At 37.7% G+C, this 14,202-nt stretch overlaps 1 protein-coding gene across 2 annotated transcripts in view; it reads left to right on the forward strand.

Annotated features, from left to right (window-relative positions):
• TMEM135 (transmembrane protein 135) overlaps positions 1 to 14,202 on the forward strand; it is a 279,124-nt gene that overhangs the window by 103,370 nt on the left and 161,552 nt on the right. Inside the window, exon 5 of one of the 2 annotated variants that reach the window (XM_055416171.2) lies at positions 12,096 to 12,161. The exons of the other annotated variant lie outside the window; for it this stretch is intronic. Coding sequence (XP_055272146.1) covers positions 12,096 to 12,161 — 66 coding nt within the window. The remainder of the gene's footprint in view (positions 1 to 12,095; positions 12,162 to 14,202) is intronic. 2 annotated transcript variants of the gene reach the window in all.

Below are 14,202 nucleotides of genomic sequence, written 5' to 3' on the forward strand. Positions count from 1 at the left end.
AATTTTTATAAGGCACATTTTAATCAATGTATAGTTATCTGAAGCTATATAACAAATCACTGAAAATGTAGTGGCTATAGTGACTAAAAGTAATGGTATTTACTTTACATGAATCTGCAGTTTGGGAAGAGCTTGAGCAGAATAGCCTGTGACTATTCTACTTGATGTTGACTGGTCCATCCTGAAAGCTGAATTCCGGAATCATCTGATGACTCACTTACATGAATGTCACCTTGGCTAGGAGTATTTGAATAGCTGTGTTGTTGTGCCAGTCAGAATGGCCATCATCAAAAAGTCTACAACAATAAATGCTGGAGAGGGTGTGGAGAAAAGGGAACCATCATACACTGTGGGTAGGAATGTAAATTGGTACAGCCACTATGGAGAACAGTGTGGAAATTCTTTAAAAAACTGGGAATAGAACTGCCATACAACCCAGCAATCCCACTGCTGGGCACACACACCGAGGAAACCAGAATTGAAAGAGACACATGAACCCCAGTGTTCATTGCAGCACAGTTTATAATAGCCAGGACATCGAAGCAACCTAGATGTCCATCAGCAGATGAATGGATTAGAAAGGTGTGGTACATATACACAATGGAATATTATTCCACTACAAAGGAACACATTTGAGTCAGTCCTAATAGGTGGAGGGCTTCCCTGATAGCTCAGTTGGTGAAGAATCTGCCTGCAATGCAGGAGACCCTGGTTCTGTTCCTCGGTCGGGAAGATCTGCTGGAGAAGGGATCAGCTACCCATTCCAGTATTCTAGGGCTTCCCTTGTGGCTCAGCTGGTAAAGAATCAGCCTGCAATGCGGGAGACCTGGGTTTGATCTCTGGATTGGGAAGATCCCTTGGAGAAGGAAAAGGCTACCCACTCCAGTATTCTGGCCTGGAGAATTCCATGGACTGTATAGTCCATGGGGTTACAAAGAGTCGGACATGACTGAGCGACTTTCATTTCACTAATGAGGTGGATGAAACTAGTGAAGTAAGTCAGAAAGAGGAAGACAGATACTGTATATTAACTCATATGTATGGAATTTAGAAAGATAGTAACGACGATCCTATATACAGGGAAATAGAGGAGACACAGATGTAAAGAATAGACTTTTGGACTCAGTGAGAGAAGTCAAGGGTGGGATGATTTGAGAGAATAGCGTTGAAACATGTATATTACCATATGCAAAATAGATGACCATTGCATGGTCAATGCATGAAGCAGGGCACTCAGAGCCAATACTCTGGGACAATCCAGAAGGATAGGGTGGGGAGGGAGGTGAGAGAGGCGTAAGGATGGGGGGACACATGTGTTCTTGTGGCTGTTTCATGTTGGTGTATGGCAGAAGCCTTCACAATATTGTAATTATCCTCCAATTAAAATAGATTCATTAATTAAAAACAATAGCTGTGTGTTGGAATAACTGAAGCATCTCCTTCTATTTTTACATAAGTTTTCTAGTGTGGTGAAGAACTGTTTAAAAACTATGTAAATACTATCTTTTCAAGGTACTTGGATTTCTTACATGGTAGCTCAGGGCTCCAGACTCTTATGCAAAGTGACAACAGTAGGGAAAAACTGTTTTGCCCAATTATGATTTAGCCCTGAAATTACAGTTATTTAGGTAGTTTCAAAGGTCCCAGGCTCAAGGTCAGGGAATATTTAACATGTGGAGGAGAGTCAGTGTCACATTTTAAGAAGTATATCTGAGATAGGATATAAATTAGTGTGGCCATCTTTGGACTGTATCTGCCATAATGAATTTCTTCTTTAACGTTTTATTCTCCTCCCCTCCTTGTATCATATCTTTGCCTAAATCAAATTACATAGTGTTGCTTTCCAGTGATTTTTCTTTTTTTTTTTTGTAGAAGTTTTATGGTTTGAATGCCAGCATTTAAATCTGTGTTCCATTTTTAAGTTCATTTTTGTGCATGGAGGGAGGTGTGGGTCAATGTTCGTATATTTCAATTTAGAAATTCAATTGTTAAGGCTCCGTTGGTATAAAAGACTACTCTTTTCCTGTGTACCTTGATACTTTTGTGGAAAATCAACTGAGTATACGGTGTGGGTTTCTTTCTAGGATTATTTCTCTCAGCCTGTAGAAATTTCTTCAGTATTTCCTTTAGAGCAGTTCTGTTAGTGACAGAGTCTTAGTCTGTTTTACATGAGAATGTCTTTATTTTGGCTCCATTTCTGAACCATATTTTTGCTGGATATAGGATTCTGGGCTTATAGTTCAAAACCTTTAAAAATATTTTCTCTTCTTCTATGATTTCTGATGGCAAAACCATAATCATTTTAATAATTATTCCACTATATAATATGTATTTTTCTTGTCTACTTTCAAAATCCTTTCTATTTAGATTTCATTATTTTTGTTATGATATGTCTAGGTATGGGTTTCTTTGTGCATATCTTACTTGGGATCCACTGGGCTTTTTAAATCTGTAAATGTTTGTCTCTTATCAAATTTTGGAAGTTTTTAACGATCTTTTTTTTATCAATTTGTTTTTCCTCTTTCTAGGTCTCTGATGTTCATGTGTAGAGTCTTTTCTTGTGTTGTTGGAAGAGGGTATTTGCTATGACTAGTGTGTTCTCTTGGCAAAACTCTGTTAGCTTTTGCCGTGCTTCATTTTGTACTCCGAGGCCAAATTTGCCTATTACTCCAGGTATCTCTTGACTTCCTACTTTTGCATTCCAGTCCCCTATAATGAAAAGGATATCTTTTTTGGGTGTTAGCTCTAAAAGGTCTTCTGGTCTTCATAGAACCATTCAACTTCAGCTTCTTTAGCATTACTGTTCGGGGCATAGACTTGGATTACTGTGATATTGAATGGTTTGCCATGGAAGCAAACAGATCATTCTTTCGTTTTTGAGACTGCATCCAAGTACTGTATTTCAGACTCTTTTGTTGACTATGAGGGCTACTCCATTTCTTCTAAGGGATTCTTGCCTAGAGTTGTAGATATAATGGTCATCTGAGTTAAATTCACCCATTCCAGTCCATCTTAGTTCGCTGATTCCTAAAATGTCGATGTTCACTTCAAGAGAAGACTACACATGGACATCACCAGATGGTCAACACCGCAATCAGACTGATTATATTCTCTGCAGCCAAAGATGGAGAAGCTCTATACAGTCAGCAAAAACAGGACTGGGAGCTGACTGTGGCTCAGATCATGAAACCCTTGTTGCAAAATTTAGACTTAAATTGAAGAAAGTAGGGAAAACCACTAGACCATTCAGGTATGACCTAAATCAAATCCCTTTCAATTATACAGCAGAAGTGACAAAAAGATTCAAGGGATTAGATCTGACAGAGTGCCTGAAGAACTGTGGAAGGAGGTTTGTGACATTGTGCAGGAGGCAGTGATCAAGACCATCCCCAAGAAAAAGAAATGCCAAGAGGCAAAATGGTTGTCTGAAGAGGCCTTACAAATACCTGAGAAAAGAAAAGAAGCTAAAGACAAAGGAGAAAAGATATACCCATTTCAATGCAGTTCCTAAGAATAACAAGGAGAGATAAGAAAGCCTTCCTCAGTGATCAGTGCCAAGAGATAGAGGAAAACAATATAATGGGAAAGACTAGAGATCTTTTCAAGAAAATTAAAGGTACCAAGGGAACATTTCATGCAAAGATGGGCACAATAAAGGACAGAAATGGTATGGACCTAACAGAAGCAGAAGATATTAAGAAGAGGTGGGGAGAATACACAGAAGAACTATACAAAAAAGATCTTCATGACCCAGATAACCATACTGGTGTGATCACTGACCTAGAGCCAGACATCACCTAGAGTGAAGTCAAGTGGGCCTTAGGAAGCATCACTGCGAACAAAGCTAGTGGAGGTGATGGAATTCCAGTTGAGCTATTTCAAATCCTAAAAGATGATACTGTGAAAGTACTACACTCAATATGGCATCAAATTTGGAAAATTCAGCAGTGGCCACAGGACTGGAAAAGGTCAGTTTTCATTCTAATCCCAAAGAAAGTCAATGCCAAACAATGTTCAAACTACTGCACAATTGAACTTATCTCACATGCTAGCAAGATAATGCTCAAAATTCTCCAAGCCAGGTTTCAACAATATGTGACCTGTGAAATTCCAAATGATCAAGCTGGGTTTAGAAAAGGCAGAGGAACCAGAGATCAAATCGCCAACATCTAGTGGATCATCAAAAAAGAAAGAGTTCCAGAAAAACATCTATTTCTGCTGTATTGACTATACCTAAGCCTTTGACTGGAGAAGGCAGTGGCAACCCACTCCAGTACTCTTGCCTGGAAAATCCCATGGGTGGAGGAGCCTGGTAGGCTGTAGTCCATGGGGTTGCAAAGAGTCGGACACGACTGAGCGACTTCACTTTCACTTTTCACTTTCATGCATTGGAGAAGGAAATGGCAGCCCACTCCAGTGTTCCTGCCTGGAGAATCCCAGAGACGGTGGAACCTGGTGGGCTACCATGTATGGGGTCGCACAGAGTCGGACACGACTGAAGTGACTTAGCAGCAGCAGCAGCAAGCCTTTGACTGTGTGAATCACCACAAACTGTGGAAAATTCTTCAAGAGATGGGAATACCAGACCACCTGACCTGCCCTCTGAGAAATCTCTATGCAGGTCAAGAAGCAATAGTTAGAATGGGACATGGAATAACAGACTGGTTCCAAATTGGGAAAGGAGTATGTCAAGGCTGTGTATTGTCACCCTGCTTATTGAACTTACATGCAGAGTACATCATGAGAAATGCTGGACTGGAAGCACAAGCTGGAATCAAGATTGCCGGGAGAAATATCAATAACCTCAGATAGACAGATGACACCACCCTTATGGCAGAAAGTGAAGAAGAATTGAAGAGCCTCTTGATGAAAGTGAAAGAGGAGAGTGAAAAAGTTGGCTTAAAGCTCAACATTCAGAAAACTAAGATCATGACATCTGGTCCCATCAGTTCATGGCAAATAGATGGGGAAACAATGGAAATAGTGAGAGACTTTAATTTTTGGGCTCCAAAATCACTGCAGATGGTGACTGCAGCCATGAAATTAAAAGACACTTGCTCCTTGGAAGAAAAGCTGTGACCAACCTAGACAGCATATTAAAAAGCAGAGACATTACTTTGCCGACAAAGGTCCATCTAGTCAGAGGTATGTTCCAGCAGTCATGTATGGATGTGAGAGTTGAGGTATAGGGAAAGCTGAGCACTGAAGAATTGATGCTTTTGAACTGTGGTGTTGGAGACAACTCTTGAGAGTCTGTTGGACTGCAAGGAGATCCAAGCAGTCCATCCTAAAGGAAATCAGTCCTGAATATTCATTGAAAGGACTGATGGATGCCAAAGCTGAAACTGCAGTACTTTGGCCACGTTATGTGAAGAACTGACTCATTTGAAAAGACCCCGATGCTGGGAAAGATTGAAGATGGGAGGAAAAAGGGATGACAGAGGCTGAGACAGTTGGATGGTATCACCAACTCAATGGACGTTAAGTTTGAGTAAATTCTGGGAGTTGGTGATGGACAGCAAAACTGGCCTGCTGCCGTCCATGGGGTCGCAAAGAGTTGAACACAACTGAGTGACTGAACTGAACTGAACTGAGGTCTCTGATACTACAAATAGTACATCTTTGGTTATTCTTCTGCTAGTGTGTGGGCTCAGCTCGGTTTTTGTTTTCGATCTTTTCTTTTTGTTCTGTAGACTGGATTATTTTTATCTGTTTATCATCAAGTTCACTGATTGTTTCCTCTTTCATCTTTATTCTGCTCTTGAGTTCCCATCTACTAAATTTATTTCAGATATTTATTTTTCAGTTCCAATAATTCTACTTTTTTACAATTTCCGTTTCTCTGCTGAGAACTCGTTCCATCCATTGCAAGTGTGTTTAACCTTACCTCATGAAACATGGTTATTATAGCTTCTTTACCAGCCCTTTCTGGTAATTTCAACATCTGATTGTTTTTCCTTTGAGAAGTGGTCAAGATTTTTGTATTTTGAAGGTTGAGTAATTTTGGATTGCTTTTGAGTATTTTGAATATAATGCTGTGAGATTCTGGGTCGTGTTAAAATACTGTAGAGAGTCATGAGTTTTTAAACATTTATTATTTTTTTTAATATAAATTTATTTATTTTAATTGGAGGCTAACTACTTTACAATATTGTATTGGTTTTGCCATGCATTGACGTGAATCAGCCATGGGTGTACATGTGTTCCCCATCCTGAATCCCCCTCCCACCTCCCTCCCCATCCCATCCCTCTGGGTCATCCCAGTGCACCAGCCCCGAGTACCCTGTCTCATGCATTGAACCTGGACTGGTGATTAATTTCACATATGATAATATACCTGTTTCAATGCCATTTTTATTTATTTGTTAATCATTATTTTTTACTTTGGTAGTTAGCAGTCACCTGTTAGATTCAGACTACAAGTTCTGTCTCATCTCCAGTGGGCAGGAGTTCCAATGTTAGTTGCTGGGTTAGTTCCAATGTTCTTGTGCTGCTTTGTGGCTATCCTGGCTGTGTGCCCCTCATGGGCTGTGCTAGGATTTTGGTGGTAGTTTTAATTGTAGTTTTCCCCTCAAAGCCTTTGCTTTGCTACTTAGGTCTGTTCCATGCATCAGCTGGTGGGGAGTGAGCTCTGTACTTTTGCTGTTCAATCACAGATTTAGTTAAGGGATTCCCTTCTGTCGCTCTTCTTTCTGGGATTACCTCTTTGGTTTCTGCTTCACTGGGTCCCCTTCTCCTGGTCCTCTGGCCAGAAGGATATTGGTCTCAGAGCTCTTGCTGTCTGCTCTGCTGTCTCAGCTGCACACACTGACCACGGTCTGCTGTCGGGAGAAAATGAATAGAGAAAAAGAGTGGAAAAAAAATAGTACGGATTCTTCCTCTCTTCTTTGGACTACAAGTGTCCCCTTTCCATAGACCCTTGCCTAGAAAAACAGAATTGATTTTGTAGCTTTAACTACCTGTACTGGTGCCGCTTCATTGGATAATTGGGGCCTGTCATTGTGGGCAGAGTCAAGAGGAAAAAAGAAAACTCCTCCTGTGCTCCCCCACCTACCCACCCCCCCGCCCCCCAAGCTAGGAATTAATTCCCTACACATTCTCTGATTCACTCGAGCCCTTCTTCCCTATTTCCTGGCTAGACAGACAGAGTTCCTCTCAGAGCTTTTGCTCCCTGGGTTGTAGCTGCTGCGGTGCAAGGGCCCTGAGGTTATGAACTGTAATTCGTGAGCCAGAAAGCTGTGGGCTGTAGGCAGCTGCCTGGAGGGAAGAATATGAGAAAGGTTTGGGGACTTCATAAAGGTCTCGGTTGCTAAGCTAATGCCTTTGTGTATTTTGAAGGTATATGACTAGATTTTTGTCATGCTGTGATTCTTTAGTTAGGAGCAGATAGCTAACAGGGCTTCCCTCATAGCTCAGTTGGTAAAGAATCTGCCTGCAATGCAGGAGACCCCAGTTCAGTTCCTGGGTAGGGAAGATTCACTGGAGAAGGGATAGACTACCCATTCCAGTATTCTTGGGCTTCCCTTGTAGCTCACTGAGAAATCTGTATGCAGGTCAGGAAGCAACAGTTAGAACTGGACATGGAACAACAGACTGGTTCCAAATCAGGAAAGGAGTACGTCAAGGCTGTGTATTGTCAACCTGCTTAACTTCTATGCAGAGTACATCATGCGAAATGCTGGGCTGGATGAAGCACAAGCTGGAATCAGGATTGATGGGACAAATATCAATAACCTCAGATATGCAGATGACACCACTCTTATGGCAGAAAGTGAAGAAGAACTAAAGAGCCTCTTGATGAAAGTGAAAGAGGAGAGTGAAAAAGTTGGCTTAAAACTCAACATTCAAAAAACTAAGATCATGGCATCCAGTCCCATCATTTCATGGCAAATAGATGGGGAAACAGTGGAAACAGTGGCTGACTTTATTTTTTGGGCTCCAAAATCACTGCAGATGGTGACTGCAGCCATGAAATTAAAAGACGCTTACTCCTTGGAAGAAAAGCTATGACCAACCTAGACAGGATATTAAAAGGCAGAGACATTACTTTTCCAACAATGGTCCATCTAGTCAAAGTTCTGGTTTTTCCAGTAGTCATGTATGGATGTGAGAGTTGGAATATAAAGAAAGCTGAGTGCTGAAGAATTGATGCTTTTGAATTGTGGTGTTGGTTAAGACTCTTGAGAATCCATTGGACTGCAAGGAGATCCAGTGTCAATCCTAAAAGAAATCAGTCCTGGATATTCATTGAAAGGACTGATGCTAAAGCTGAAACTACCTGATGTGAAGAACTGACTCATTAGAAAAGACTCTGATGCTGGGAAAGATTGAAGGCGGGAGGAGAAAGGACGATAGAGGATTTGATGGTTAGACGGCCTCACCAACTCAATGGACATGGGTTTGGGTGGACTCCGGGAGTTGGTGGTGAACAGGGAGGCCTGGCGTGCTGCAGTCCATGGGATCGCAAAGAGTCGGACATGACTGAGCTTCTGAATTGAACTGAACTGAGATAGCTAATGCTCAATTTTCCTATGGTGGCTCAGAGGTTAAAGCGTCTGCCTCCAATGCGGGAGACCCGGGTTCAATCCCTGGGTCAAGAAGATCCCCTGGAGAAGGAAATGGTAACCCACTCCAGTATTCTTGCCTGGAGAATCCCATGGATGGAGAAGCCTGGTAGGCTACAGTTCACGGGGTCACAAAGAGTCGGACACGACTGAGCGACTGAACAGAACGGATTTTTATCATCATAAAGAAGGAAAGCATCTGGTGCTTAAAAGCTTCAGTATTTAAATCTCTTTTTTTTCTGTGGCCAGGATAAACAGCTGGGGAATGACTATTGCATATTATTTCTTTTGCTAAATTAATCTTTTTGAAGTAATGTAAGTTTTCTTTATTTCCTGTTGTCAAGAATGTTAGCATAAATAAATAGCCATATGGGATAATGTGCTAATTGTGGTTGACTGTTTTATATAGTACATTTTAAATTCCCATCTAGTTTTTATATAGTTTTTAATTGTGTTTCTAACTGTAATCTGATGACCACTTTTTAAGCTAGAATTGGAATTTTGTATTTCCTTTAGGATATGAATAGTAATAAAATCATCTATTGAACAGTTATAATTTTCCTTGAGTTCCATACTGTTGTTATCTTGACTTTGTTAATCGTGAAGTTGCACTCAAAGAAATAAGTTGATTGTTTGGATCACACATCTTATAAATAGCAAAGCTAGATTTTGAACTGAACAGCTTGTTTCTAAAACCTGCTTTCTTAATCTTTATTTAATTTTTTTTAAGGCCCTGGAAATACATAAAAATGAGTGTTTTATCAAACATCTTTTCATCTCACGAAATCCTAAAGTAGACGCTGGATTCTCTATTTTACCTTTATGTAGCTCTTTACTGAGCTTTTCACATACATTAACAGAACCACTGACCAACACAGGAATACAGGTTGAGATTAACTGTCACCTTTTTACAGAGGAGGTCAGGTCTTATTGACTTATCTTGGCAACTTGTCTGAGGCTTTCCAAGATAGTAAATAGTGGGAGTAAGATAACTAGAAGTCTAGTTGCTTGACTATTAGGAAGTAAATATAGGAAATAGGAAATAAATATATGCTAAATACAGCTTTTGTATTTATATGTATAAACTGCATATTAATTTAACCCATTGAAGTCTTTCTGCAATATGATGATTTTCAAGGTGAAGTCTGTTAAGTACATATTTCTTGTTAAGATGACTTATTTTGTGTTGATATAATGAGTTAAAATGCATTGGACTGTAAGAACATGAGTCTCTGTTGAATTTTGATTATTTTCACTTTGGGAGCCATTCAGTGTAGTATTGCTTGTCTTATTTTACACTGTTCCAAAATTCTGTTTTATATCTATTTTATCTTTTAGTGTATGAAAATTGTCACTTTTATTTTTCCCTTTTTCTTTTTACTGTTAGCCAATGGTATATGTACATGATAGAATATTAGAAAAGATCCTTCTGGATCTCTCTTTGGCTTGTGCGTGTACACGCATGCACACACACACACATACATACATGTACCCACACACCCAAACACAATGATCCATTCTTCAACTTTGCATTTCTTACATCTAGATTTCACGTCCCTGAGTTGCTTTATCCAACACGTTTCCTAAAAGCAGTCACTCTTGCTAACCTATTTTTAACTGAAAACCTACAGATGGTTTTTTTCTCTGCCACTGACAAATGTTTAATGAATATTTTTAGTATTAATCATTTTAGTTATTATCAAAGCTCAGAGAGAGGGAAATTTCAATGAAGAATTTGTTAGTGGTAAATTTACAGGTGCTGAGAATTAGACCTGTATCTCATTGTTTCGGACACTTGTTAGTCATTGTTTGGGTACAAATAAATTAAAAGCAGTCTCTTTAGTAGAGGTCAAAAGAATGTTGTCCACTCCAGTGCTTTGCTATAGAATCAAAGGAAGTTGAGCTGGATTGACAGAGAGCTGTCAGAATGAGATGTCCTTAAAAATGTTGGTGGGAAGAGCTCATGAAATAAATCAATTTAGTTGGAAACAAAAGATTGAATTTAGTGTTCTTCTCTATTGGAGAAAGTGTAAAAGAATAATTAAATCTTCAAACTGCCTCAGGTTTGTGAGTCACAAAAGAGTAAAGTAGTTTGATGTGGTTTAGAGAAGTTGTGTATTTTATCCCAAGTGCTTGCTGCCTCTGCCTTTCCCCTTTTGCTTCTCAAATATATACAGTAACTAACCTGACCTAGATGAGGCCTGTTAATCACATCACTAGATTAAATAAGGTTTACAAAAGAAACAGGAAGATGGAAGATGTAATTTAGTGTACATATCATTAAGAATGGAAAAAAATACAATGTATTATTGGTACATTTTTTCTTTTAATAAAAATGTCTGTAAATCTTTCAACATCTAGTTGTATATGTGTTTGTCAAAATCTGTCATAGCAAAGTCATTCATTTATCGCTTGTTTTTTGTTTGTATAAAAATCTGTCATAGCAAAGTCATTCATTTATCGCTTGTTTTTTGTTTGTGTGTATGGATAACCCTTCTTCCTCCCTATTAATGGCCTATTTTAACTCTCTCTGAGCTATGGGTTGAAATTATGTTCATGTTGTGCTGAATTCACAAATTTAGTACTGTTTGTCCAGTTTTCCCAGTACCGGTTGTTAAAAAGACTGTCCTTTCTCCATTGAATGGCCTCGGTACCTTTCTTGAACATCATTAGACTGTTTATAAACTTTGTTTTCAGGTTCTCTTGTCTATTTCTTTGGCCTATACACATCTTTATGATTACTGTAGCTTTAAAGTAAGTTTTGAAATCGGACGGTGTGAGTCCTCCAACTTTGTTCCTCTTTGTCAAGATTATTTTGGCTGTTTGGGGTCTTTGGGGTTGCATATGAATTTTAGGATGGAGTTTTGTATTTATGTAAAGAAATCATTGGAATTTTGATAGGAATAGCATTGACTCTATAGGTCATTTTGGATAGTATTGATATCTTAGCAATATTATGTCTTTTAATTGATGAGCACAGGTTGTCTTTCCATTTATTTATATTTTTAGATCTCTGGGCAGTGTTTTTTAGTTTTCAGTGAATAAGTCTTCTGCTTCTTTGGTTAAATTTATTCCTATGTCTTAAAATTTTTTTTATACTGTTATAAACAAAATTCTTAGTTTCCTTTTAGGGTTGTTCATTGTTAGTGTATAGAAAGTAGTAAGTCTTTTCAGGTGCTATTTAATACATGACATCGTAGAATTACTTCATTTTCTGTCAGTATTTCAGTACCAATCAACTAAGTTTTATACTTATTTAAGTGTTCTAATTTGAAACTGTAGGTGTGAAATGATAATAGCAGATCAAAATAACCTTTGAAACATTGCAGTTTAAGCTCTTTATAACATTAAAATGTTCCCAAAATGATATTTTTGAAGTATAGTATAAAGCCTATTATACCTTATTCATGCTTCTTTAGAAGTTCCTAAAAAATGTAATATTGAGTGTTTTGCATTTTGGTGTTGGAATGTACAGTTGAATATGGATTACAGATGATATATCCTTGCTTTTCTTTTCTTTTAAATTCACAGGCCACAGAAACACTATTTAGAATGGGTGTAGCAAGAGGAGTCATCACAACATTAAGAAATGGAGAAGTAAGATGAGAATTTTTATATACTTATTAGTTCTTAATTCATAGTGTTTTTTAAATTAATATAACAAATTGAAAATATCTGAAGTACATAATACTGAGTGAATCTGACCTACAAATCAATTTCAGTTAAGTCATATTAGAACCTGATCTTGGGTTGAATATAAATTGCTGAACCTTTTAATCTTTGGTTACCAATTGTTTTTACTCTTAAAAGAAAATGACATTTAATAATAACTTTTTCAAATACATATATATTTATTGAAAATAGCCCCATACTTCTTTCTTTCTTCCTGTTTTATGTTCTACAATTGTGATACGTCTTTCTTAACATAAAATAATTTGAAATGTTAGTATTTCTCGCAGAAGGAAGGGTAGAGGGAGGGAGAAAATGGAGTTTAGTCTGTCCTTTCTTGTAGTTGAGGCTCAACTAAGAGTCTAAGTTTAGATTTTTCTAAATGCTCCTGCCAATTCTTAAAAAAATCTAGTACCTGAAATAAATTTTCATTACCAAATTATTACTGGTTCCATTACCACTCTATCTGCTTTTTCTTTATTCACTTCCTTACTAAGATATCTTTAGGTTGAGGTTGAATATAATGTCACATTGCCATGTTCCCTTTTCTATTCTACAAGCAAATACTTATGGATAAAATATGGTGCTTTCTTTTTATTCTGGAATTAAGGTCTGTATAATTTAATGTAATATATATAATTTGAGACCTTAAACATTTAATAGTGGATGTGAGTAAATATCTAAGGAGTTAACTGGAACTATTATTGTGTGATTATAAAATTTATCAGTCAATAGATATATCACTCTCTTAGGTGAAAATGTACAGTCATTTGGAAATTATATGCCTTTAAATGTTTAATTGTATGTATATTGGCAAATTACTTTGGTATTGATTTGTAATATATACTTTGTCTATGAAAAATACTTAATTCATCTCTTTGTATTCTCAACAAACTAAAGTCTATGTTGCCATTTTGAGAGAAAAAAATATTGCCATTAATAAAGTTGGGCATATTTATCTGCCTAAAATTTTTCAGTATGAATTTTAGGTTTTAGTAATTACTATGATTTTTTTAATGGGAGTGATCAGTGATCTTTTGATCTTTATCTTTATAAAAAGTTTGGGAAAGTAAATATATGCAAGACAGTTTTTTAAGTATTCTTCTGAGCATGTCAACACATATGGCACATGTATGTATTTTACTTTATGGAGAGGAAGTAGTTAAATCAGCTTGCTTCTGATTCATTCCTGCACCAGTTACTGAAGATTGTAACTGAAGATTGTAAGAATAATACCTGGTTAACAGGTATTAATGAGGACAAAATTTTTAAGCCCTTTCTTGCATATTTTTTCTTGCATTTTAAGATCTCTGAAAATGGAATATATCTTCTAATCAGTGACACCTCATAGTCACCATTTACTATTTTTCTCATCTTAACACCTCTGAAATTAAGTCTATGATATTTTAGAGTTGATAAAATATGATAATATTCTGTAGATTAAAAAATACAGAGTGATGCGTAGTGAGTATTCAGTAAATGGTAGCTGGAGTAGGCTACAAATTAGTTTTAATTATTTAATTTTGGGAAATAAACAATTCAGACAAAGGAAAACAAAGAAATCATTGAATATGTGTATGTGTAAGTGGCATAGATATTTTTGGACATGGTCGGCTAAGTGCTATGAGAATAGATGATATAATATGGTTCTTGCCTCCAGGGGAGCTTACTCTGGTTGGGGGAACAGTGGCACCACTACATGGGAAAAACCCTGTAAAAGGGTAGAAATATTTGTTATGGTTGAGTCTGGAACTGACTAGAGTCTGAGTCCAGATTCCACTTGCATGCAAGCCTAGTTACTTCAGTTGTGTCTGACTTTTTACAATCCTATGGACTGTAGCCCACCAGGCTCCTCTGTCCATGGGCATTCTCCAGGCAGGAATACTGGAGTGGATTGCCATGCCCTCCTCCAGGGGATCTTCCCGGCAGGGATAGAACCAATGTCTCTTATGTCTCCTGCATTGACAGG

The sequence above is a fragment of the Moschus berezovskii genome, chromosome 25, assembly GCF_049115385.1.
Source record: "Moschus berezovskii isolate FMDL1 chromosome 25, NW_MosBer_1.0, whole genome shotgun sequence".
Classification (NCBI taxonomy): domain Eukaryota; kingdom Metazoa; phylum Chordata; class Mammalia; order Artiodactyla; family Moschidae; genus Moschus; species Moschus berezovskii.